This window comes from Mycena indigotica (assembly GCF_014461135.1).
Source record: "Mycena indigotica strain 171206Taipei chromosome Unknown Mind.scaff0008, whole genome shotgun sequence".
In the NCBI taxonomy this organism is placed as follows: domain Eukaryota; kingdom Fungi; phylum Basidiomycota; class Agaricomycetes; order Agaricales; family Mycenaceae; genus Mycena; species Mycena indigotica.
The window spans coordinates 2,036,651-2,063,270 of NW_023503007.1; the positions used below are offsets into that span (position 1 = coordinate 2,036,651).

General features: G+C 45.9%; 2 protein-coding genes across 2 annotated transcripts; one reads left to right on the top strand and one right to left on the bottom strand.

Moving 5' to 3' along the window:
- Window positions 1–14,442: 14,442 nt before the first annotated feature.
- On the bottom strand, window positions 14,443–16,339 carry MIND_00930400 (MFS superfamily; the record flags this gene model as incomplete). The annotated part of the gene is made up of 8 exons (XM_037365929.1): window positions 16,105–16,339; window positions 16,004–16,039; window positions 15,911–15,956; window positions 15,739–15,862; window positions 15,217–15,695; window positions 14,925–15,170; window positions 14,827–14,875; window positions 14,443–14,769 (listed from the first exon to the last, which is right to left on the bottom strand). Exons 1-8 carry the CDS (start codon window positions 16,316–16,318, stop codon window positions 14,443–14,445), a joined length of 1,521 nt encoding a protein of 506 aa, XP_037217341.1. The 5' UTR covers window positions 16,319–16,339.
- A 7,027-nt stretch (window positions 16,340–23,366) lies between these two features.
- On the top strand, window positions 23,367–25,764 carry MIND_00930500 (uncharacterized protein; the record flags this gene model as incomplete). Its single annotated transcript, XM_037365930.1, has 7 exons — window positions 23,367–23,479; window positions 23,540–23,645; window positions 23,703–24,154; window positions 24,308–24,647; window positions 24,696–24,740; window positions 24,789–25,372; window positions 25,425–25,764. The coding sequence occupies 7 exons, from the start codon at window positions 23,367–23,369 to the stop codon at window positions 25,762–25,764; spliced, it is 1,980 nt and encodes a 659-aa protein (XP_037217342.1).
- Window positions 25,765–26,620: the final 856 nt, after the last annotated feature.

Consider the following 26,620-nt stretch of genomic DNA (forward strand, 5'->3'; position numbering starts at 1 on the left):
TTATTGTAGACACAGACACAATGCTATTCCAGATCTCAATATGGACTCGTCTGAGAGGAAGATTGTCAAGATTCCATGAACCTACATAAACATAGATTAAGTAAGCTGTATGCTAAGCCTGTAATTATTAATATTTGTGCAAGCCATTGGGTATCTCACACTGCAAATTTAAAAAATTCTTTCTCAACAGGAAGGTGAGTTGAAATTACCTATCCAAATGCATATTTCCCAGTAAAAGAAATAATATATTCCATTTGAATGAGACAGAAACCAAAATTGTTACTTTTTTGTATCTGTTTCAGCTGCAAAAAAAAACTCATCTTTCTCTGCTCATAAAAGGTCATCTAAAATATGGCCTTTCTGTATGTCTTTCTGTCTACTAAAAAGGTCACCTTTCTCTGTTGGAATGAAGGAGGTTCCAAGGGATGTCATATTATGCAACTCACATGGCAGGAAGTTATAAGTGGTTGGCCAGTCTGCACTTTCCTATCAAACTAATATCCTTCCAAACATTTCAGTGGCAAAAATGTAACAGTCAATTGTGGATTTGAGGGTGCTCAAAAGTGGTATTGTTTGTAATACTAGGGGTCTGCGCGCTAGCGACGCAGACTGAGACCTTGCTTTATAATCTATATCTGTCTTTTCAGTCCCCAGTAAGAGATCATCGTCAATATCAATGAAGTAGGCTGAGGCCGTAAATGGCAGGAGTCGAGTCATCCAGGTGATCAGGGATCAGATCTGTCAGACTGCAGATGCATGAAGTTGAACATTTAAACTCATAAGTGTGACGGCGTAACAATCGTAGTTGTTCTTCGCCACTATGTCGACACCCTCGCAGGAGAGCATAAAAACAGAGGCCCGCAAGATAGCGGTCGAAACAGAGGACGTAGGGCGCGAAGGTTCGTTGATGGCTGACGACTCCATATCAGTTGCCGGAGAAGTACGTGATGGCTTCGAAGATCGCGACCAACATCGCTTCGGTTGCCAAAAGTGTGTATGACGACTCCGAAGATGACGCAAAGCATTCGACGTCTACATTGGACCAATCGAAACTGGTCGCATAAACGAAATGCTGGCTTCAACGGTGGGGAAGGAAGGCTTCATCAAAATGACTGAACCACTCACACCTCATAAGTTGGGCCAAGCATTACCTATTGCTCTAGACGAAACAGGCTTCCGGATACATGTCACGGCAGAGTGGATAGAACCAATCCACAACCCACACGGCACTACTTGCTTCTCAGACGACTCTGATTGGAGCCGCATCTTAATCATCGGACTAGACAAGCACGGCGACGATGAATTCATTGGACAACATGGATGGGTGCAAAAAACCGATACAGGAACAATCTTGCGCGTAACCATTGTTGATAACGACACAGGAGTTCCACTATTAGTTAGAGAATTTGACCATATATCTTTGTGTCAGGCCAGCTGTAGTAGATTTGGCCCACCTCCTGCTTAATGATCTGTTTGGCTCTGTTTACTTTTCATGTTTACCTGTGTTTGGCACCCCAATTTTCCACATACAGGACCTTGTAAAGCAACGTAATACCTCTGATTTACTGACCTGCTGTGCTACAACAAACTTATCCCTTTCTGCAACAGTTCAATGATTAATTGTATCAGAGTAGGCCGAAGATACTTAGGGAATGGCACGGGTATACCCACGGGTATCCGAGGGCCTACCCGCACCCGTACCCGCACAGCCACAGTACTCATACCCGCGGGTACGGGTATGGGTTTACCCATGGTTTGGGCAGGCAGGGAGGAAAAGACAGCTTGGTTATTGTCCGGAAGGGTGGGATAAAAATCCTGCGCAAGAGCAGAGTCGAAGGCAGGGCATCTTGGACACCACAGGGGAGCAAAGCCAGCTGAGTCATCAAGCCACGGGTAAGCCTGCCGCTGACCCGTACCCGTACCCGCGCGGGTAAACCCGCGTACCCGCGCGCGCGGGTATGGCCTACCCGTGCCATTGCCTAAAGATACTGCCCATTCATTAATGACAGATAAAGTAAAATGATCTACGGTAAACCAGAGTAATTTACCCAGAATTACACATAGGGGGATACTGTCCTATTTCAATCAACTGACAATGTTACATGTTACATTGATGAAAAAACTGCTCATCAAAAAATCGCCTTAAATCAAAAAGAAAAAATTTTGGTCCAAAATTTTGGAAAAAGTGCTGGACACTTGATCAACATAAGACAGTAGTAGGCTGAGATAATGAAGGTGAAGGTAATATAATATCTTGATAAATTACTGGTAAATTTGAACAGTTTATCTGCAATTAATGTGGAAGGTTTCCCTGATAAATCTTAGGGATTGTGTTATATCCGTGCCGACTCCGGCATCCGTCTCCGATATCCGTCTCCGGTATTTGGTTTTTACGCAATGAAGATTTACTGAGCGTTTCCAATTACCCTGACTTATGATCTATGCAATCATCTATGCCTTGTTCCTCGTATGCAACTCCTCTTCTACTTTACTTGACTTTGTTCTAATCTTGTTACTTACTTTGTTATACCTTATTCCGTTTCCGTTACTTCTCGTACTATAAATACTTTGATGTATTATCACGTACTTCAGTTTGTAAATTAATGTTGCTGGTCTCTATCTCCCAGCGTCGTCTCGACTCCGCTCTTCTCTTCTTGTCTTGTCTTGGTCAACTGGAAGCCCCGGTCACCCAAACATCCTTCTGTGGTGTTCCGCCCCAAGTGCTCTACGACTTCGATTCCGTCTCCGACTTCGACTCCGTCTCCGTCTCCGTCTCCGTCCCTTTGGTCGACACGGCACTTAACAGATTGGCACCATACCATATATGGGGATGGCTGTACTTTTACTACCAATACTGTACTGTTTTACTTGATTCAAAAGGCAAAAACACCCTGACATCGCATATGAAAATATCAATCTGTAAAATTTCCTTATTAGGATATTCTTGGCACCAAAGATGCCAGAAAAAGTGCAAAATTACCCTTTTGGGATGCAAAAATAGTAAACCCGGTGACATGCGAAAAATTTCATATCATATACCAAGTGTGATATGTGACATTTGAAACAAGTAAAATACTATAAGGTAGAGAGTGTGGGAAACCCCGCACCTTTACAAATCCATCAATTGATGGCATCAGCGACAAAATTTGGGGTTCATGAACCAAAAAAATATTTTTTCAGTGAAGTTGAAGGTTTCTGAGGATGATATCCATGACTTTGAATGTATTTACACTAGCTACATATTACAATCATGCTTCAAACCCCACCAGTTGACTGTAGATACCATTCTGGGCACGTGTAACAGAGTGTGACATTCTTCTAAATCTGGTAGTAACTCCAATTACACTTTCTTTTACCTTTAATATATGCCAGTGTAGTCAGATATATGCTCAAAATAGGCTTGTTTGCTGTAAATGATCTGATTTCCTATAAATTACCTGTTTATGTGGCTATGTCATCACAATCAAGTCACATTGATGTCATGCTTTGGCTGAGGTCACACATGTCACAGCGACAAAATCCCTGAGGTCAAGAAATCCAAAATGTATATATTTTGGAAGTTTAGAACCTAACTTTAATCAAGCATATCTGTAGCTCTCATTTCCACATGTTTTCAATATTTTTGGGTGTCAACTCTCTGTGTTATAAGGGGCGCATCAGCGCTGATCCCATCAGCTGACTGAAGGTGCAGGGTTCCCACGCTCTCTACCTTAGTATACAATCCTATCCAGACCATAGCCATACCATAGAGCTGTGTCTGCAGGGCTAGTATGAATACGGTAATAGGTATGGTCCATACCCACATACTGTAGTATTTTATTCAATTCGGCGGTCACGCGGCACACCGGCCCTTCAGCGCCGAAATATTTCGGCGTGTCACGGGCCCACAGCCAGATGCTGAATGTCAAATGCCCATCAAAGCATCAAAAAAAAAAATTCTCCGGGCCGCTAAATAGGCCGAAAAATTTCGGCTGTCACACACATCGACAGGCAGCGCCGAAAATTTAATTTCGGCGCCGATATCACACCATTTTGGGGCGCCGAATTGAATAAATTACTACAGTATACAGATGTCATTGAGAAGGGTGAAGGGGGCAGTGCTGTCAGTGTTGTAGGGTACTTACTACTGGTCAGGGAGTCGAAGGTCATTAAGACCTGGAAACATCCTTGGATGTCCAACCCTAGGCTCAGTCCAGTGTGGTTTGGGTTCAGATTGACTTCCCAGACTGGACCTGCTCATCACTGGCACTACCCTTACAAAGTTAAGCTTAGGCTTAGTGGGTCATGCCAGGCACATGCTTCTCACATGATTGTTTCAAACCTACTGGGATGCATGTTCCCCATGGTCAAGTACTGTCTGTTCCAGCAATTGATGCTCAAATAGCTTTCTAACCTACATTATAATTAAAATTATGATAAAGTCAAGTTTTCCTTGGGAAAAAGACTCAGTGTATCTTGGATATGTTTGATATATATGACAAGTCAAAACACCTGTGCAGCCCAGTACCCACCGTGAATTGTCGGGTCCACCCCGGCGGGTTGGAGCAGACAATTCACGGCCGTTTTTCTCTCCACCATAGTAATGAATAATTAATGAAAAGCAGAATGAATAATTATGAGTTCCAAGGCTTTTTCTCTCTAAGTCCATCGGGTATAGATAATTATGAATAATTCTGGCACTATAGGACTCGGACAACAAGATGTGACACTGGTATGTGACATCTACAGGCTTGTTATACTCATCTATATTATACTATATATATTGATAATCAAACACTAGTTTCAGCTTCCGGACATGCTGTTACACACTGTTATATGAGGTCACAGGCGTGACACATCTCCCAAAAAGGAAATTTCCGCCGTTTGACTGTATGATCATCAGAAAGTGTCACACATCGTCACAAAATCAAAGTTGTGTGTTTTGACTATATAAACAACTTTCATTAAGTAACCTATGGGAGCAGCTCAATAAGTATGTTAGCACTGACCCATCACTAGCTCATGTATAACTGACAGGCCTCTATATCCATACCTGCTTGAGCTAAAAGCATGAATCAAGTACTAGCAGAAAGGGTCTCAAAAGCACTATTGATTCATAAGGTATTTGGATTACTATCATTTGATATGATGGCAATATTGACTATTCAGTTATGAAAAATTGAATATTTAGTACTTTAAAAATGTAAGGTGACCAACTTGCAAGTTTGGCTACTCTAACATAAAGCTCTGGTATGTATGCTCAAGTCCTAGTGAATATGGCACCAAGAATGTAATGCATTCATTTATCAGTGGCCTTTGATCTCCATCACCTCTGGAAGATAAGCATATATCACCAGCTAGCCTTGGTGGATAAAGCTGGGAGAGAGTTCATTGGGAAGATATACTATCCTACTATCTTTTGAGCTTCCTCAGCTATGTTTTTCTTTATCATTATCTTCGTTTATTCACTCCCAAGAATACCTAAATACTAAGTGGAGCAGTATTTTGCTGATATCTTGGGACTACATGCATGGAATCTCATGATCCAAGTTGATATGGAACCATAGTATGGTCTACCACATCTCTATCCATTTGTAACCACACAGCAACTGTGAGGATCAGTCAATTCCCTGAGACCTTGGGTGCTATATATTCTATGATGGAGATCAGCTACAAGGGTGAGGACACCATTTTCTGGGAGGTGCATGGGACCCCTACCTGTAGATGTACTCAAATCAATGAGATTTGCAAAGGCCATACTATGGTGAACTCATCATTTTTGGGTTAGATAACACTGATAATGGGACTGTGAGAGATCCACATTAGCTATAAGGTTGATTCAAGTGCTGGACAGGTTCATTTGGGGGTCCATACAATCCTACATTCATATCTTAGATCATACTTGAAATTAATTTCTGACCAGTTGTAATAGTGAAGACACTCTCTTTTGCTCTATGGGTACCTACCCTCTCTTCAGCTACCTTCTGTGACACTTGCCAGAACCACAACTAATTACAGTACAGAGTCTGAGTAGACATCCAAATACCCCCATACATGCATCCAAATGTCCAGTGCTCAGTCTATAGACCCCACCATTCATGTAAACCAGTTCTGCACTCAACTTATCTCGGAATATTCACCCCAATTCAACCTATAAGAGTATATAGAGATCCATCAGAGTATGTGGGTAGATGTATACACTTCATTTGCCAAGTTTTACATATTTGATCTATAATCAACTAGCAGATTACATCTGTATTACCGATATGATGTGCAGTACTATTCATTATTATAATGGTGAATAACAAGATTCTCCATTCATATAATATGGTGTGGGAAATTGAATCTCATAGGGGGACCCATTGGTTTGTTTCCTACCCTTATACCATTGGGGATCCCTCACTTCTAAGTGAGTTATTGGGATATTAGTGTGATAAGATATATGTCATATATAGAGGTAGATACGACACCTAAAATTATGGAGAGCTGCTATATCTATGATGGACATCCATTATAACATAGCACAACTTAGATTATGCTTATCCATGGATTTCCCAGTGAGATATCAAGTGATCATTGAGTTTGATCAAATTTGACACATGAAAACTAGAGAAAAACGGTGTAATATCAGAGTCTCAAGATATAAGACCATGATCACATCAGATCATATGAACACTAGGTTATGATCTACCTACCAGTACAAGAATCATCTGACTTGATGCAGGATTGGTAGAGATACTGCAGCATCAATGTAGGTGATGAAACATCATCAGATGATATAGCTACACTAATGGCATTTGATTGTCCAGGATATTGATCTTATTACTTAGGCACCCTTGGTAGTGCTTCAATCACCTTTATAGGTTGTTTACTCAGTGATATATCACTGTAATAAGTGTAGATCAGCCAATCATTGGTTAATACCAGCACAATTATTCAGCTGCAACTATAGGTCACTTAATGAAAGTTGTTTGTATAGTCAAAATACACAACTTTGTTTTGTGACGATCTGTGACATTCCCTGATGATTGTACAGTCAAACGGCGAAAATTTCCTTTTTGGGACATCTGTCACCCTATGTGACACCTGTAACAGCGTGACTCGGGCGCTGAGTCCAACCCAAGTCTCTAGAGGCTTGAATTATTCATTATTATTCATAACATTGTATACTTGGATGATAGCCTCTTCGTGACATCACATACCAGTGTCACAGCTTATTATCCGAGTCTTACCATGTCAAAATTATTCATAATTCTTCATACCTCTATGGACTTAGAGTGAAAAAACCTTGAAAGTTGAAATTATTCATTTCGCTTTTCAATAATTATTCATTACTATGGCGGAGAAAAAAACGCCCGTGAATTGTCTGCTCCAACCCGCCGGGGTGGACCCGACAATTGACGGTGGGTACTGGGCTGCACAGGTGAGTCAAAACGGGCTATTATCTCGGAAAAGTTTGAATTCAGTCCTAAGCTTGAAATGAACCAAAGGTCTAAAGCACTTGGATTTTAGCAAAAAAGTTCATCTAACAATCAAGGGGGTATCAGGAGCAAAATAATGGAACATACGTTGGACTTTTTGTTTAAGCCCTTCCAGGGGACCCACCGACCGCGACTGTGACGTGACATTACCATCTTAGGAAGGTAATTCACACAGTCATGTGATCTGACAGCATCAAACTCAGTCAGTCCTCGGAATTTCTGTCAGGGGAACCCCCGCTCGTACTTGGCGACAGCTCGCACTGTCAACGACGATGCTCTGGACGGACATGACTGTGTCATGGGCGTCTCTTTCTTCCGCGCAATGCAATACGCTTCTTTGGACGTTCCTCGGCCGCTGTGGTAGCACCAAACCTCTTGATGTCCACTTTCACTTTATTGAAGAAGACACTTCGTCCCTCGCTGAGGCGTTTGCCACATTGTCCTCCGGCGCGGACCGCTTGCGAAAGATTCGGCTATCCAATGACCAGTTGTTTTCATCGCTAGATTGCCTCCCGCAATCGTTGCCCATGCTCGAAACACTCGATCTCGGGACTTTCCTTCCGCGAGCCCATCTGGGACAAGTCAAAAGCAGGTCCACGCCCAGACTCCGCTCCCTGAACACAATATCTGCCAAGGCCCCGTTCACCCTTGGGCTCTCCCTCGACAACCTCGCAAAACTAGTCATCTCCAGCTCCGATCCCTCTGTGCAGCAGGTCGTCGCCCTGCTACGGCATACCCCTCGACTTGAAATCTTACACCTGAAGATCTTCAGCGATATTGCGCGGGCGAGTGACATTCCATGTCCGCTTTCCTGTCTGCGCGAGTTGCGGTGCACCAGTGATGTCAGCACCCATGTCCTCAAGTACTTAACATTGCCCGCACTCCAGGATGCCACATTTAGTTACATCGTCGATCGCGGCTCAAGGGCAATCGAAGACTGCATGCTACGCTCGAAAATCATGTCTCTCCGCTGCCTTACACTTTCCCACATACGATTCATGTTCATCCGGTCCATTGTCGCGTCTATGCCGCCTACGGTGGCGAAGCTAACACTTGCCGATCTTCCCTGGGACTACATGGACACCCGCGAATTCTGCCGCGAGGTACGCCGAGGGGCGTGGTTCCCGGGATTGGCAGCCTTAGTTGTCGACAGATGGTATTTAGAGAATCCCTCTCTGGAAACCGTCCGATTATTGGTTGAGACAGCGATAACCCGGTGGGGAAGTGCGGTTCCCGACTCGGAGTCATGGTCCTCTCCTGAGTCTCCTCCGGATGGCAATCACTCCGGAGTTTACCGTGTTTTTGACTCCCAAAAGTTGATTCAAAAAGGACTAGTTTTCATACAAAAAATATTTTTACAGAAAACAAATAGTTTCCACAAAGGGAAAACTTTATACAAACTGGTTCCCTTTGCAGAAACTATTTGTTTCCTGTAATATAGATTTTTGTACAAAAAGTAGTACTTTTTAAATCAACTTTTGGGAGTAAAAATCCCGCTAAACTCCGGAGTGAATGAGAGCGATTCCGACGAGAGCTCGAAAACACCACAGCCAGCTGCTGCTGCACAGCTGCAATCCTTTCAATTGGGGATTCCGCAAGAGGATGCGGACTCGGACCTCAGGGCATTGTTGGAGCCATTAAATCAAGTGCACAAGGAAGGTTTGGAACTGAAGATTTCTCTCAATGCAGAAAAATTGAGTGACCAATAGCCTACAAAAACTTGGGATTTTATAATTGTTTATTTGTGAAGAATATTAAATAATGACTTGCTGAAGTAATTCCTTAAGATTGTAGATACTTCTAGTTAGTATATTGCTTTGCAGTGGTGACTTCCTGTAAGGGAGAAGAAATTAGAAGAAATTTCTGAGCGGTGCCAATCTGTCACTTTTTAGCTAGAAATTCCTGTTTGAACACTATGGCTTCCCGTAAGAAGAAACACTTTTGGATGGGATTTGAATCATTTGATGCAATGATCGAGAATCCAAACAAGGTGTGAATATTACAGTGAATACTTGACCATCATGTCGACATTATCGGTTGCGCTCCAGATGCTCCGACAGCTGGCAGATGATGAAGATGAAGATGAAATGGAGGTCCTGGAGAGTCCTGGGTGCTCTAAGTACCCATGTTGCTGGTGCAGCCATCGTTGAGCGAGACATGACGGTGTGTGACAGTGATCGTAGTTATCCCAAAACAGTAAGTTTTCATGATGGAGGCAAGAAAATGGTTTATTTGGGGGGTCCTGACCCTCTGTCAAATAAATCTCAGCACTTTTGAGGTTTACTGACCTATTTCATTCAATTAGGCGGGTCACGGTCACATCGGATATTTTGGCCGAAACATTTCGGCGGGTCACAGGTCACAGCCAAATCTTTTGGTTCCAAACTGTCCCAATCGGGAAGATTTTCAAATTTTCGGCGCCTGCGGCGCGCTGAACTTCCTAATCGGATAATAGGTCACGCGAAATTCGGCAATTGGACATTTCGGCCAAACGGTCACGGGTCACAGGCCCGCTGAATTGATCGAAATGGGTCAGTATTGCAGCCTCAAATAGGGATTTCAGTCCGGTCCTGATGGGACCGCCAGCATCTTCAATAGCAAAGTAGTTTATTTATGCAAAAATGATTACTTTTATGTTACAGGAAGTCACCCAGTCTGAGTGACTGTTGAGAATTGACTAGTTGTTTTCCTTGTGTACTCTAGCTGTGAGGCTGGTTTGGATAAACACTGGGGGTTCTGGTCCTTTGAACCCCCTTAAATACTACAATAGAAGTAACTAGAATATTCTACAAGTATCTACAATGTATGTGTAATATCTGACTAATTACACTTTGGGCTCATATAATCAACACCCCCATGAGCCTGCAAGTGTAAGTTAGGGCTTGGTTTGTAAAGATTTTGGAGGTTATCAAACGGTTTGATAAAAATAGCCTCTGAAACCCTGTTTATAAACCGGTTTTTAGGTTTTATAAACCACGTGAGCTGATATGACCGGAGAGATCAAAACTACCTTTTTAGGGAATTTTTTGCAGCAAATTTTGGTGTTTTGACTTCATAACTTTGAGATTCATAGACATTAGGGGTTGAAACAGCAAGGTTATATCAACTATCACTTGTGAGTTTGCATAACATGTATAATTTACTTATCAGCAGATTTTAGAACCCCTGTCATGAATCCTTTAGAACACTTAAAAATCATGATAGTATAGTCACACACCCAAGCTCCCAATACTTACTAGGATTAATCATGATCAATATGGCAATATTAGCCAAAAGTGGGTTGAGATCCTACTTGATAAGAAACAATATATTATACTAGACCTATAAGATATGATCAAACCTACTAGCAGTATATAGAAGCAATATTAGTATAAAGTAAGTCTGGCTTGCTGGCTTCTTTCCTGTTTGGGTGCTTACTAATATAAAAACCATACAACAGGGGGTTTCCAGCCAGGCTGTTTATAAACATATAAAACACTGTAAGTAAAGGAAAGAAATCAAAAATGTCCAAAATTTCTTCTCGGCAGATCCGCTGTGAACGAGCACATAGCGTTGCCACCTCGTTGGCTGCTCTATCCGGAGCCGTTCTTTTCCATCATCCCGGCGTGATCTAAAATGCATACCCGCTTCTCTCCGTTGCCACATGCGCTGATGCACCCTGTCCAGATGGACAGTTCTTGGCAATGTGTCCCTTCTTGTGACACTTGAAGCAGGTCATCTGCCACGTTGCAGCCATGGCCACTCCCGCTGGCGCACCACCACACATCTGCTCTTCATCCAACAGCGCGCCGGTCACATCTGCGACGGTTAGATCGACAGAAGTTGCTGTCAGCATGGAGGCTATACTCCCCCACTCTGGGGAGAGATTGTAAATTATCACGTCCACCTCATCACGCATATCAATCTTGACACCGATCGCACGCAGAGCCGACACCAGCCGCCCAATTTTCGAGATGTACTCCGAGATGGGCTTTTAAGAAGGGATGCAAAAAGTAACTATTTTGGTTTCTGTTTCCATTCAAATGAAATATATTATTTCTTTTATGAGAAAATATGGATTTAAATAGGTAATTTCAATTCACTTTTCTGTTGGAAAAGAAATTTTTGAATTTGCCGTGTGAGGCAATGTTTTGCCTGACAAGTGGGCATGGTGTGCTTGTTGGCTTTGATATTTGGGATGTGGGAAGGGAAGGGGGCTCCAGGAGGTGCTGAAAGAATAGAGAGAGATAGTGTTAAGTGCCGTGCAAAGACCAAAGGGGAGTAGCCTGCCCCTGTGCCTCTGTTTACCAGCCTGTTACCAGTTGGTTTTTGTCAGTGGTGGTGGTTGGGAAGAGAAGATTGGCATGGGAGGTGTTGTGGGTGGCTGGCTCAATAGCGGGTGTCCGCGGCACTGGTACATGCCTCCGCACCAATGGTACAGTTGGGTATATATGCTGTGCATACTTACATCTACTCTATGCAGCACAGGCCACAGTCTTTAGGTGCTGATTTTAAATTTTTATGTGAAACCACTACTTCCTATTTACAGTTTTTCTTTCTAGAAGATGTGATTGATCAGAGGTGTTGGAAAAGAAGCTGAGTGGGGACCCTCAGGATTTTTTAAACAGGGAGATGAAGGACGGGCGACATGCTACGTGGGTGAAATATGTAGTGAAACGCGCACAAGCGTGGTCGCGAGGGGCATTGCACACTGACCAAGGGACTTGGTCATCTGCCATGGCAACAACAAGGCAGTGAGCAGCTGTGGTGGAGACAGTGGCAGCTGTGGTCGCAACGGATAGGCTGTGATGGCAATGAGCAAGGCAATGCGGGAGATGGGGGGCTATGGACACGCCACGGTGGCCTGGGCTGAGACAGTTGTAAAGGGTGTGAAAAACCTATATATTTAGCTTAGAATGTACCTAGAAGGACTTGGATGCAGTCACAGCCTGATTATCAAAGGATAAGCGCTTAACGGAAGGAAACGGACATGGCCTGCTTACCAAAGGGTGGGGGCACTTGGATTTATGGGACTATGACTACAACTACAACTACTATGGTACACTACAGAACGGAGTTGTGTAAGGAAGCACCAAGACATTGATTGACACTGGAGCTGGACTGACATTGTATTGGATCTTCACTCTACGTTCACACAACTCTTGCTGCTGCATGGAAGGTCCCTCAATAGTCATATACTTTGGCTGGAGCCCCATACTTGCACGCATCTTGATATGAATCAGAGTTTGCATTTGGCTGTCTCTTCCCCACCCCAAGGGGCTGTCAAGATTTGAAAAATAGATATAGGGTGTCAGGGGAACCCCCGCTTCGGCCTCCTTCGGACCCTCCGAACGCATCCGAGGCGCATCCGACCGGCGCCCCCTCGGACGCTCCGACCCACCCCGACCATCGTCCACGGCCTCCTTCGCCCGCACAATCACCAATCCGTCAAGACCCTCCCAACGATCACCTTGGGACAGAGCCTGCGACGCCGCTCAGGCCTTCTGCACTCTACGTCGGCAGTTACGGACGACCAGTATATAGTTGGCGCCCTAGCAGGCGGACCCTTAGAGTTTCTTCTCTTTGGATCCTCCCCTGCTAGGTCGGTCCCTCCGTGTATTTCCTGTAGTCTTATTCACTCTTTGGATCCTCCCCTGCTAGGCTTTTCGTCGGAGTCTCCAGGGTTGCCCTTACAATTTCCAAGAACATTAATAGAAACATAGACTTCTAGCTATATATATATCTTGTAGACAAAGTCCTGATATAGTCATTGTCTTACAAATCTCACTCCAGAGTACAGATATCCATCCCCATATGGTCTGATTTGTCACAATGTTCCATCTGATGATGAGATACTGAAAAATAACCACTTCTGAGATTGTTGATACTTAATTATAGATGTATAGTGCACCAAACAGTACTTGTAACCCATCCTAAGACAATTTTGACTTACCATTTCAGCCAAAAAGTTTCTACCAAAAAATTTTTTTAAGGCTCCGGAGGGGGGACCGACCGACCATCCCGGTTGTCACTTTTTGACACGTGACACCCCCTTGCTAACAATATGCTTTTGAATTCTGTCCTAAGCCCAAAATGAACCAAAAGCATCTGGATTTCCAGCAAATGAGACAACGGTCAAGTAACTTCCAACACAATATGGCCCGCAAATTCTACAAGGCAGAGCGACACGCTGACTCTTCCACATCTTCCTCAAGCTCTTCGATGTCCTCGTCCTCGCCGGGTCCGCGATAGTCGCGGTGGGCGTGGGGTGTGCGGGTCACGCTGTACTCGACCTTGGAGCTTGCGGCGGGCCGCAGGTGCTTGAAGAACCAGCGCGGGCGGTGGCTGACCGCGACCTCGGCGTCGGTGCCGTAGCCGGTACTGTCAGTCCGCGCGATAGAGGACCCGGCGGCGTCCTCGACTTCCCACGGAAGTGGGTCGGCGTGCATCCTGGTTATCCCACCGGGCATCGGCCCGGCAGCTGCGCCGTTGGCGTGGGTGCGATCGCCGTCGGTGGTGGCGCCGGCGAGGCCGAACGACGCAGACGGGGAGATCGGACGGAGGGAGTATGTTGAACTTGAGGAAGCGTTGGAAGCGGTGGTGTAGCTGCGTCCGCTGTCGCCCCCGGCGTAGCTATGGGTGGCGGGACTGGGACTGGGGGCAAATGGCTGGGTGGCACGACTGTGGGCGCCGGAATGGTCGAACTCGGCGGGCGGGTAGAGATATGTGCTGCCAGAGAAGGATTCGCTGGAGTGGAAGCCAGCTGCAACGGGCTCATGGCGCGGAATAGCATCGCAGCGCCGGAGGGCCATGGTGATTTGGGCAAGTTGGGATTGGGGGAAGCTGGGAGAACTGAGGTCTGGGATGTGATGGGAGGCCGGAAGAGAGAAGGTTCGTGACAACAATGGCCAGCGTCACCGTTTATAGACCACAATGACGTCCGTACGCGTGTTGCTATCGGCCGGCCGGGTGGCATGCGCCTGGTCCAGTGTTCACGCCGCTATCAAAGCGTTCGGCTCCGAGCCCCGAGCCGTCGTCCGGCCGGCCCTGGGGCCTGCCGTTCGGACTCAGGCTCCGTGGTTTTCTCCGGGGCCCTGTTAATGGTCTCCTCATCGACCGCCTCGTCCAGCTCTGCGTGCCGGCTCCGCACCGGTGCCCACCCGCGCTCCCACCCAAACCACGTGTGCCGCGAACAATGTGGCCCGCGGGCGCCTAGGACGAGCAACTGCGCAGCACACAGCCCGACAGAGAACGCCGCGCAGAGACGCCAGCCGTGCGCGAGGTAGATATTTGTGCCCGCAGCAGTGCCGGTAACCTGGCCCAGGAATATCTGCGAAGTAATCGATCCATGGATACTTAAATCCAAAATTTCGAACAGAAAACTCACAGACAGCACGTTGATCGCGTTCAGCCGCCCGCGTGCATCCACGGAGATACTAAAAACGCGTGTCAACAGGTAAGTCTCAACGTAGTCCAAATTCAGACCTTAACACAGTCGTGGCGAGGCTCGCCTGCACCATCTGCCGAAAAAGGTTCAGGCCAAACGCGACGACGACGACCGCGGCGATGCTGAGCCCGCCCGCGGCCATTTGTATCACGTTGAACAGCGCAAACCCGACAATCGCGATGAGCACTGCGTACCACGCCACAAGCGCATCAATCCCACGTCCGAGCGCCGGCCCGAGCAGCACGCCGGCCATGCCGACGAGGCCGAAGAGCCCGATGTCTAATCTGTCTCCGGGTCAGCGAAAATCCGAAAGAAAACGACGAGGCAAACGTGGTGTATCCGTATATCGGCCCGCCGAGGAGGAACGTGAGCGTGACCCAGAAGCTCGTAAAGGCCGCGCTTGTGCAGAAATTAACCGCGCAGGCCTGCAGCAGTGCGGGCTCCGTAAACGCGTATCGCGCCATCGTCCGCAGAATGCGCCAATACGTCAGCCCATCCACGGCCTTTGCGGGGTAGTCCGGGAGCAAGAGGTAGTTCGCGAGGAGGGCCGCGGCTTGGGTGGCGATTCCGACATAGTAAGCGCCGCGCCAACCGGCAGCCGAGAGTTGCCCGAGAACGCCGGCGAGAACGCGCGCGACGAGCACGCCGAGGAGCAGCCCGGATATCACGACCGAGAGCGCCGTTGCGCGCCGGTGGGCCGGGGCGATGTCCGCGACGAGCGGCTGCAGCAGCGTGGTGATAATCGAGGCCGCGGCTGTCAGGAAGGACAGGGCCTCGAAGAGGAGGAAGTTTGTGGTGACGCTCAGGCCCTGGAGCAGTGAGGAGTGAACGAGGGACGTGCTGGATACGCACCACGGTCAACAGCGTGGAAACAAGCAGGCACAAGAGGATGAGCTGGCGTCGGCGGACGAGATCCCCCAGCGGCGAAATGAAGACTACTCCGCAGGCATATCCTGCTTGCAGCAGCGTCGGGACCCTGCCGCCGTCAACAAAGGAGAAGAACGGGCAGAAAAGAAACGCGCACTCTGAGATCTTCGAGTACGACACCCTGAAATCCTGCGCCAGCTCGACTGTGAATGCTGTCAGCGGGAAACTACAAAGAGAATGAAAAGCGCACTGAGCAGCGGCTGGCACCAATAGAGATTCGTCACAGCTACCGCATCCGATGAGTCAACGACGAGTAGGCGCGTCACCGATGCGAGACTCGGACAGACGCACTGAATGTGCTCGAGAAGCCGAGCGTAAGATAGAGCACGACGCCGAGCTCGAACGTCCGGCCCTCGCGGTAGCGCAGGCGCTCCGGGATCGGGAGGACGTACAAGTCTTGCGTAACGACTTGAACGGTGCTCGGGCATTCCGACGCAGGGCGGGGCTGAGAAGGCGGCAGGGAGGACGAGGAGGTGGAGGGGGACGGCATAAAGCGTTGCCGCATGACGACACGCGAAGTGCCATGGTGGGCGGAAGCGAAAAAAATGAGCCGGCCGGAATATCGTGTACCCGGAGATATTTATGGTCCGCCGGCCGCGGCGACGCGCTGGGATCAATCATGATGCGGATTCTTATACATCACGGTCATACAAGCATAGAATGATGGGGGTTTTCGAGGTCCTTGTTGTTGTTGTTGAAAAGAAAGAATGATTTCAAGTACCACGTTTAGGGTGCTGTGTTGGTGCTGTGCGTTGAAGTTGTTTCAAATCCCGCTTCAAAACGGTTTCGAAACAGGTCCAAGTGATGCTGAAACAGGTATAATTTTTATGGGCAATATACTGTAACATTAATAAACAACAAGTTTGAAATAAAAACATGGATAATTTTAAGACAACTTCAAACTTCTGTTGAACAAGTAATTGGCACTTGTGGGCAGCTTAGTATTCTGACAAGGCACCTTCCATCTGGAACAACTTAGGCTAAGGACAACTTGGCAGAGATAAGGTACAACTCTGATTCTGGAATGAGACAACTTCCAATGATCAAAGTACAACTTTGGAAATAGAAGATACAACTTTATTGGGACAGGGTATAACTTAGTCCTTGTAGAACTATGCCCATTTGACAGGCAGAATAAATGCTGACTAATGATGCCACTTGTGATACCATATGGTGTCCATCCTACCACAACTTTAAATTTATTTTAGTCTGAAAAACAGAAAAAAAATATGTCATTTGGCCATGTTTTCTCATAAAGTCAAACTTCCATTTTTCAACAGTATAATCACTTCCAGACCTGTGCTAGTAATTTGCCAGTAAGGGACCTGGACCACAGCACTTGCACAGTAAGGTCATGGCACTTGCCGGTGCACAGTGGGGACACAACACTTGCAGAGCCTTGCAAGGTGCTTCATTTGATGCATTTGGTAAGATATAGGCTGTTCCACTTCATTCTACCAGAACCTGGAGCAATCCCTCTCTCTCTCCCAGTATATATTAATTTATCTAAAATCAGTTTTGCCTTACAATTATTCAGTAAGCAATTACTAATTTGTCTTTGGGTACAACTTGGCTGGGAGAAATGAGCTGTTGTCCTAAAACTTGAAATAGTTTTCTTGGGCCAAGGGAAAGCTGTACCCACCTTCCAGAAAAGTTGCCCTTATCTAAATCAACATGCCTGAAACTAAAGCACCTCACGACTGGCACAGGTAAGGTACCTCCACTCACCTGCAGGTTTTTTCAGGCAATTCAGCCATACCTCCATCCTTGAGTATTTATGCTTGTCAGGTACCTCCATCCATAGATACAGGTACCTTTAAGGGTACCTACGGATGGTATAAAGGTGGATTAGGTATAAACAAAGGAGATACAGAGCAGTAAAATTATGTTTAAAGTTGATATGCAAAATACAAGTATAACTTGCACTATCTGAGGCTGTATGATCTATTATAGGCCAGTTCTGAGGATATTTTAGTGAATTTACAGGTACCTTCAAGAACTAAATCCAAGACCTCCACTCCCTGCCATCCGTGGGAAAAAGGGTACCTCCATCCGCGGATGGCTACACCTGCGGATGGAGGTCTCAGGTACCTGTTGAACCATCCTCAGGTCCAGCCACTCGTGAGGAGCTTTACCTGAAACTAAAGTTGTCACTTTCTAAAGTTGTCTGATACTTTTGCCAAGTTGTCCTCAACCTAAGTTGTCATATATGAAAGTTGTCCTGATCTGGTGTAAAGTTGGCTTGATATAAGTGTCACTTGTATCAAAAAAAGTTGTTAATGATTAAAGTTGTCTCAAAATTACTCGTGTCATTTTTCAGAAGATGTTGTTTATTAATGTTACAGTATATTGCCCATAAATTTTTCAATTCCGCTGATGGCAAGGGTGATTTACAAACAGACTTTAGTCTGTGCTGATACAGTATGGGGGACATACTGTCAAAAAGTATTTGATACATGGTTTGAAATGGATACTACTTTTTGAAGGTACAACTTGCCTTTTTTAGAGTTTTTAGATACAACTTCGCAAATTAGATACTACTTTTCACTGTGTATACAAATTAACTGTCAGGGGAACCCCTGCTTCGGCCTCCTTCGGACCCTCCGAACACATCCGAGGTGCATCCGACTGGCGCCCCCTCGGACACTCCGACCCACCCCGACCATCGTCCACGGCCTCCTTCGTCCGCACAATCACCAATTCGTCAAGACCCTCCCAACGATCACCTTGGGACAGAGCCTGCGACGCTGCTCAGGCCTTCTGCGCTCTACGTCGGCAGTTACAGATGACCAGTATATAGTTGGCGCCCTAGCAGGCAGACCCTTAGAGTTTCTTCTCTTTGGATCCTCCCCTGCTAGGCTTTCGTCCGAGTCTCCAGGGTTGCCCTTACATTAACCTCAAAAACAACTTTCCTGCTGATATGTTTTACTCTGGCTGGTGACATGTTATGGGCAGTATATTGTATCATAAGTTTTGGTACAACTTCAGCCAAAATCGGTCAAATTTTAGGTACAACTTTTGTTTTACCCAGATTTTATTGATACAACTTGTTTTTCCAGGCACAACTTGCAACTTTCAGTACACAACTTGATGACTGGCAACTATTGGTCTCTTCAGCAACCTGACTTGAACAAGTTGCAACTTTGAAGTCCCCTATTGCAACTTTTGACAGGCAACTTACAACATGCATGTGTAACTTTCAACTCAGCATGCGCAAAGGAGCGCATCCTGGGTGAGGGTGCGCCGGCGGACACATGTTGATGGCATAAACAACGCTGAGAACGGACTCAGCTGTGAGGACGACCCCGGGGAGGCCGGGAGCAGTGGAGAGCACTTGCTTGCCTAGAGGCTAGAGCCGAGCTGCTGTCTAGCCCTCTTCGTCGTCGCAGCCGGTTTGACGCCACCGTCATCATCCTTGTCGCGTTGTCGCCGTCAAGAGTCAAGAGAATCGCACAGCCACTCCGTCACGGTCACGGGTCTTTCTGATGGGCTTTCGCGTGTTGTTCCAAAGAGTTGCAGCCAACAACTTGGATGTTGCAACCAACAACTTCAAGGTGTTAGAGGGTACAGAAAAAGCTGCAACCAACAACTAAAAAGTTGGAGTTGCTGGGGGGAAAAGTTGTAACCAAAAAGTCAAATGTTGTAATGGGAGGATAGAAAGTTACAGCAAATAAGTTGTGAGTTGTTAGTGAAGATAGAAAGTTGAATCCATTCTTTTGGAAGTTGTTCTCACTTTTAGCATGTTAAAACAGACAATTCAAAGTTGTACAAAAAAAAAAAGGGGGAAAAAAAAGTTGAAACTTGCAAAAAACTTATGATACAGTATACCGCCCATATATTGTTTATTAATGTTATATAGGAGACATACTGTAAAAAAAGATTAGAGACAACTTAGGTAAAATACAACAAAAAATATGGTACAACTTCATATTGACTACAACTACATGTTTGTCGAATATAACTTTAGCAATAACATATAACTTGTCTGAGTACAACTTTCCATCATGAGACGACTCTTTTGAGAGCATGTACAACTTTAGGGGATGCAACTTTCTTAGAAGCATGTACAACTTTCAGAATCACAACTTTTCCAGAAACAACTTTTCATTTAGCCAAAGACAACTACAACTTCTAATAAGACATCTTTGGCCCTAATTCAGGTACAACCTTTTCCTGGGTGAGGCAACTTGAGTCTGGCTGTGACAAGTACAACTTGGGCAAAGACAACCTGTCATTGCATACAACTTTCCAAAGCACAACTTGTTCTGAGTACAACTTTTTTGGGGTACAACTAGCCAATTGGACAACTTTTTTTAGTACACCTTTAATTCTGTATACAGCTTATTTGGATGCAACTTGGACCTTTTTAGCCAGCCATCACTGATATCATCAGATATCATCAGTGGATCAGAGAAACAGATTAAATATGCTCCCTCTACCTATGTTGGCTAGCAATTTTACATTGTGATGTAGTATACAATCATGCCCAATGATTTTTGAATAGATCATGTATTTTTTTTAAAATTGATTGCTGTTGATGGCCGCTGATGGCAAGTAATGGAAGAATGGAAGTTGTACCTTGCCTGAAAAAAGTTGTGTCTAGGCCCACAAAAGTTGTACCAGAGGCCTTGACAACATGTATCTTGGAAAGTTGTGATTTACAAAGTTGTTGCATTCTAAGTTGAAGTAGCTCTCAAGAAAGTTGTACCTCAGAAAGAAAGTTGTACTTGAAAAAAGTTGTACCTAAAATGAAAAACCAAGTTGTATCTAAGAAAGTTGAAGATGCTGCTGAAAAAGTTGCCAGTGTCTGCTCATTATAAGTTGTCAATAGTCAGAAAAGTTGGACTTGGTGAAGTTGAACATGTCTTCAGGGGGGTTGTCATCAAGTATAAACATGTTACCAGCCAGAGTAAAACATGTTGCCAGATAAGTTCTCTTTGGGTTTGACTTGTACATGTCCACAGGGTGAAAAGTTGTATCTAATTTTCAAAGTTGTATGTGAAATTGTAAAAAAGGCAAGTTGTATCTTCAAAAAGTTATATTCATTTCAAAACATGTATGAAATACTTTTGTTATAGTATGTCCCCCATAATGTTACAGTATATTGCCCATATACTGTATCAAAAGTTTTGGTACAACTTCTTTCAAAAACACTGAAAATTCAGGTACAACTTTGATTTCACTCAAAACTCAACGACATACTTGCATCCCTGTCAAAGTCATTCATGTTTTTACTGCAATCGTCGCGCAAAAGTTGAAGAAGAAAATCAACGAGATCTCTCTCTCCAAGTCCATCAAGGACCTCATCGGTTCCAAGTCCACTCTTCAGAATGAGATTTTCAGTGATCTCCAACTCAAGTTTACCTCCACTCCCGAGAAGGGAGAGGACCCTCTGCTTGAAGATTTGGCAAGCGCGCTTTCTTATGGCCACAGTGGTACGTTCAAAGTCTGCTTTTCGCCACCCAATTCACTCAAATTGTGTTCGCAGCTCAGCACATCGAGCTGTATATGCGCTACCTCAACCGGAACTCCTGGGCCGGCGAAACTGCTCTCGTCAACGAGAAGGCCAACAGTCTTGCGCTACAGACCAAGCTCGACAATGTCGCCAAGGAGCACGGAGACGTCTATATCGAGGGTATTCAACTCATGTTTGACCCCATCAAGGCTCGCCGATTCGACTTGAATTGGGCTCGTCAAGATGCCCTTCTCATGTTCTATGACATTATCTTCGGTCGTTTGACGACTGTCGACTGTGATATTACTGCTCGTTGCATCGCGTTGATGAACCGTGCCGATGCTGAAGTTTTGGCCTATATGCAGTACAAGATCGGCCAAATGGACCCAACTGAGACGTACGCATTGGCCAAGAAATCCGGTCAGCAACTGATTGACAATGTCCGGGAGGTCATCGGAGAAGACCCGTTTTACATGGTTTGTTGTTCAAACGGGTTAATCTTTTTGTCTGACGTTTATCAACAACTTCAGTACGATTGCCTTGACCAAGCGCCACTGCTCGAGCCCCGTCGACTTGCCGTGTATCTATCCAAGGTACGAAGGGTACCTGATTCCTCTTCTCTTTTCTCACTTTCTCAGCAGAAAGACTCGCGATGGGACCAGTTTATCGCTCTGTCCAAGAACGGCAGACTCTTCAAGAATGCAATGACCACAGCAGCGGTCTTTGGATCGACCAAGATTGCCGAGCAACCAATGTCGACATTGCAATGCTTCACGCGGCCTGAAAAAGAAGTGAACGGTCGAAGAAGGAAGTGCAGAAGGAGCAAGAGGATTATGACCACAAAGCGGCTAATTGGTGGGCTTGTTACTCTTCCCAGACGAATGGGCTAATGCTTCAAATGACCGGGTTTTACTGAAGGACTGTATACTCTCTAGCGTAATTATCATCATGATACTTTTATTTTTGCACTGCCCCCTCGACATTTTTTTCTCTTCTATAAGAGCTTCAGGCATAACTTAAACGATGTCCTATCTCACCTATCATCTTCTGTTTTGCTGTGCTTCCCTGGCATTTTGAATCTGCGTTACTTACACCAAATCCCGTCTGCTGACTAATCACTCCTTCTTCCTTTCGAACGGTCAACTGTGACCACAGGCAGGCCATCGCCCGTTGGGCTGGGTCCCAGCAATATGGTTGTGATATGCCCGACGAGGTATATACTCACCTGAAGCGTGAACTTATCCACGCGATTTGGGAGTTATTACTGTCCAACGAATTTATGGACGCTTACGATAACGGCATTAAAATCAAGTGTTGGGATGGGCTTGTTCGCTTGGTATTCCCGCGTTTCCTCATATATGGCGCAGACTATCCAGAAAAGTGGGTTCGGTCTATCTAAGAGTGCGTTCAGTAAAAACTCAAACGCGGTGTTTGATGCTGGAAACCAGGAGTTTGATGGCGGAATACCTCGGAGCCTTCGGGTAGATAATGTTAGATGAAACTCCTTTCCTCATTTCTGCACTAATGTACGGCTCAAAACTTGGTAGTTAGGACTCCACCAGACAATAACAACTGGTGGATTGCCTTCCCAACTTTTTGAGCATAGTAAACACGTCCAAACGCGTGATATATGGAAGAAAAAAAACACGACACGTCTTTGACAGTTGGGATTAAACCCCAGCATCAAACCCAAAACACCGTGTTTGAGTTTTTACTGAACGCACTCTAAGTAGTTTTTACTGATCTGTCACAGAGTTCTCCTTGCAATGATTCGAAGCTTCGGCGGTTGCCCTTGTCCCCGGTGTTTTATACAGAAGGGGCAGATCATGGAGACGGGCACTGTCAATGACATGGAGCGTCGGAGTAACATTCGAGTGGATGATCATCCACGATGGTCAACCATCGAGTTCGCCCAGGCGGCCATCTTTGGCAACGGAAATGCAGTTGCTGGTTCCGCCATCGACAAAATGCTCAAGGCACAATCTTGGGCGCCTACCCGAGCGAGTATTTACCACACGCATATCATTCGCTTTGCTCATTTGCCTAGAATGCTTTCTCAAAACTGGATACAATCAAGACGCCGTTCAATCTGTTCACAATGTTCGTACCCGACCTCTTGCATGAAGTCGAATTGGGGGTTGCCAAAGCCATTGTCATCCATATTATTCGAATGTTACACGCCTTCAAGAACATCGATGAATTTGACCAACGGTAAAAAAATTTAATCCAATCAGGGCGTGGAAGAACTAGTGGTGCTGACGGAGATGCTAGATTCCGGGAGGTTCCCACCTTCGGGCGTAGTACCATCCATTCTTTCTGCAAGAACATGTCCGAGTTGAAGTACGCTGCCACCAGAAACTACGAAGACATCATACAGGTCGGCCATGCTTCCTGCTTGACAACTGACTGGTACTGACTCATGAGCATTCTACAGTGTATTCTCCCGGTTCTCGAAGGATTATTTCCTAAACATCAAGTACTGATCGACAAACTTGCTTTCGAATTAGCAATCTGGCACAGATATGCCAAGCTCCGGATGCATACTACGTCTACTATCCAACTCTTTCACCTGGCGACCAAAGATCTTTGCACTACCATCCGTCGTTTTGCTCGAGAAACTGTGAATGTCAAAACCTACGAGCTTCCCAGAGAAACAAGGCGACGAATGAACCGACCATCCAAGGCCCCTCCACCAAACTTATCCGTTCCAGCCCCGCCCGGCGTCGGACAATCTACCGATACCTTCTGCCTCATCGCAGTCTGCTACCCAGGCTGTGGCAACACCTCCGACCTCAAAGAAGAAGAAGACGCCCGCTCAGAAGCTGGAAAAGCCATTCAACTTTCACATACAAGCTTCACTCAATCCCCAATTACCCCGATGCTATTGTGCGGTTTGGAACGACTGATTCTACTTCCACCCAAAATATAAGAAGCATTTACTGGGACTTGGCGTGAGCTTATCTGAAATTTTTAGGGAGAAGTTGCACACCGTCTCATAAAGTATCTCTACCAACGAACCAACAAACGAGAACATGTAAGGCAGATTGCGAAGCATGAACAACGTCAACGATTAATGAGGGCCATGTGGGAACGAAGGAGGCGGTACAAGGAAGCAGAGAAAGGACATGTCAATCCATCCTCGGCCTCGAATATTTCCACTTACGCCAACTCCACGATTTCGCACAAGCCAATCAAAAACCGACGTGAACGCTTGTGCACTGTGCTCTGTCCCAAAGCTACCTATAGTCATTATACATACGTGCCTCCCGAACAACATCATTACATCTCGGATTCCATCCGAACATCGATTCGTCTCTCAGACCTTGTCGACACGGACTTGCACTCAGACACTAACACGGATGGTGGAGATGGTCCAATGGTGATCCATTTCTCGATCCTACCGTTCATTAACTGATGCTGTGTACAGGCTATTGACCCACCCGATCCTGTAATCCCTGACCCTGCACTACATGTAAGGTCTTAGTTATCTCGGTTTTCTTCCTTCACTCATTTGTGCTAGAATTTTACACGCAAGTTAAAGTCTCACCTACGACAAAGGCTCCTAGGTTCGGAGTACGATGGTGACGACACATGTTTCACTGATGAAGAGCTCATAAATGTGGTACTCGAGAAGGACGCCCTTTATAGTCACGCCACTCTGCGAGTAAACTTCACCACTTACGATCTCCGAAGAGACCAAGACGTCATCAACCCCCAGTCCCGGAAATTCTGTATCGTTGCGGGTCAAGACCCACAGGACCGCCATGAACTCTGGTACGGCGAAGTCCTTGGGATTTTCCATACCCGTGTGCTTCTGGCCGACCAGCCGAACAAAGCTCGGCGTATGGAGTTCCTTTGGATGCGGTGGCTGCAGCGCGATGTGACCTACCGATGTGGTCTGAAGGCTAAGCGCCTGCCTCGCGTACACTATATGCCTCATGATGTCCCGGATACATTTGGCTTCTTGGACCCCAGCGATATTATTCACGGCTGCCATCTTATCCCAGCATTCGCTCACGGCCACACTACACAATATCTTCCTAAATCTATGGCTCGACAGGCATCTGAACAAGACAAAGACTGGAAATATTTTTACGTCAATATGTAAGTAAGTTTTGTCAAGTAGTACACTTGTGTTTGACCAAGTTCATTCTAGGGTCGTCAATCGAGATATGATGATGTGGTATCACGACCGCGTCATTGGTCACCGCAAAACTCGAGCTCCAACAAGGAATCCCACAACAGAACAGGAGCAGATAACTGAAGAAGTTGTTGATGATGTGGTGGCTGATATGGCAGAGGAGGTCAATGTGGCGGCTGTTGTAGCGGAAGAAGATGATGAAGAAGAAGAAGGAGAGCCAGATGACTGGGTTGCAGAGGGTGCTGATTTTGATACGGATAACGAGCATGAAGAAGATGAGGGTGGCAAAGACGAAGACGAAGATTCACTCAGCCATGCTACCATTGTAAGCAGATTAGGTTATGATTCAGAATAATTGCAATGTGGTTTTAAATTGCTATAATACTACTTTTACACACTAGTCCCAGTCTGGGATATTCATGGTACCTGGGACTCCCAGGTACCATGAATATCTACCACTCAGGTGAGTTCTGGCCTGAAATTTTTACCCTAGTGATCATCTCAAGATGCATTCTATGATTCCGAGAAAGCAGATTTACCAAATATACAGTACAGAATATTAAAATGATTTTTTAGATACCTACTTCCTAATTTGGAAGGGTTGTCCGTGTTTGACTGATTATGACGGATACCTTAGGATGACTGCACCCCTATCACATCGTCAACAGGTTCTCTTCTGGCGCCGGCCCTTGCAGTTGAATCCCAGCCACATGGCCAGCAGCGAATACAGCCACTTCCATTATATATATTTCCCGCCTCGCACTCATATCATTCAAGAACCACATCTGCTTCGCAAAGTCCCGTCGATCGCCGTCGAATACGCGATAAGATACAGTACTACCATACGTGCCCACAGCCCGCCGACCCGCATCAATCCATCAGCCGAATATCCGCGAATGGTATCCGGATCCGTCCCCGCATCAGTCGATTGGCAACCATCACGGAGCTGTGACACGTCCTTCTCCTTCCTCTTGCTGACGACCATGACGGGCGACTGAACTATTAGCTATCAGACCCACCGGCAATCTTCCAGGCTGCGCTGCCAGCTCGTTCCTGGCTTGGCTACACACCAGTTCTATGCATTTGGGCGGCGGGCTATTCGTGGCTGAAAAACTGAGTTTCGCACAGGCGAGTTTCTGTTCGTGCGTCATCTTCTGTAGTCACTGATTCGTAGACGGATCACGGTGTCAGGAACATCGTTGGGGCACGCG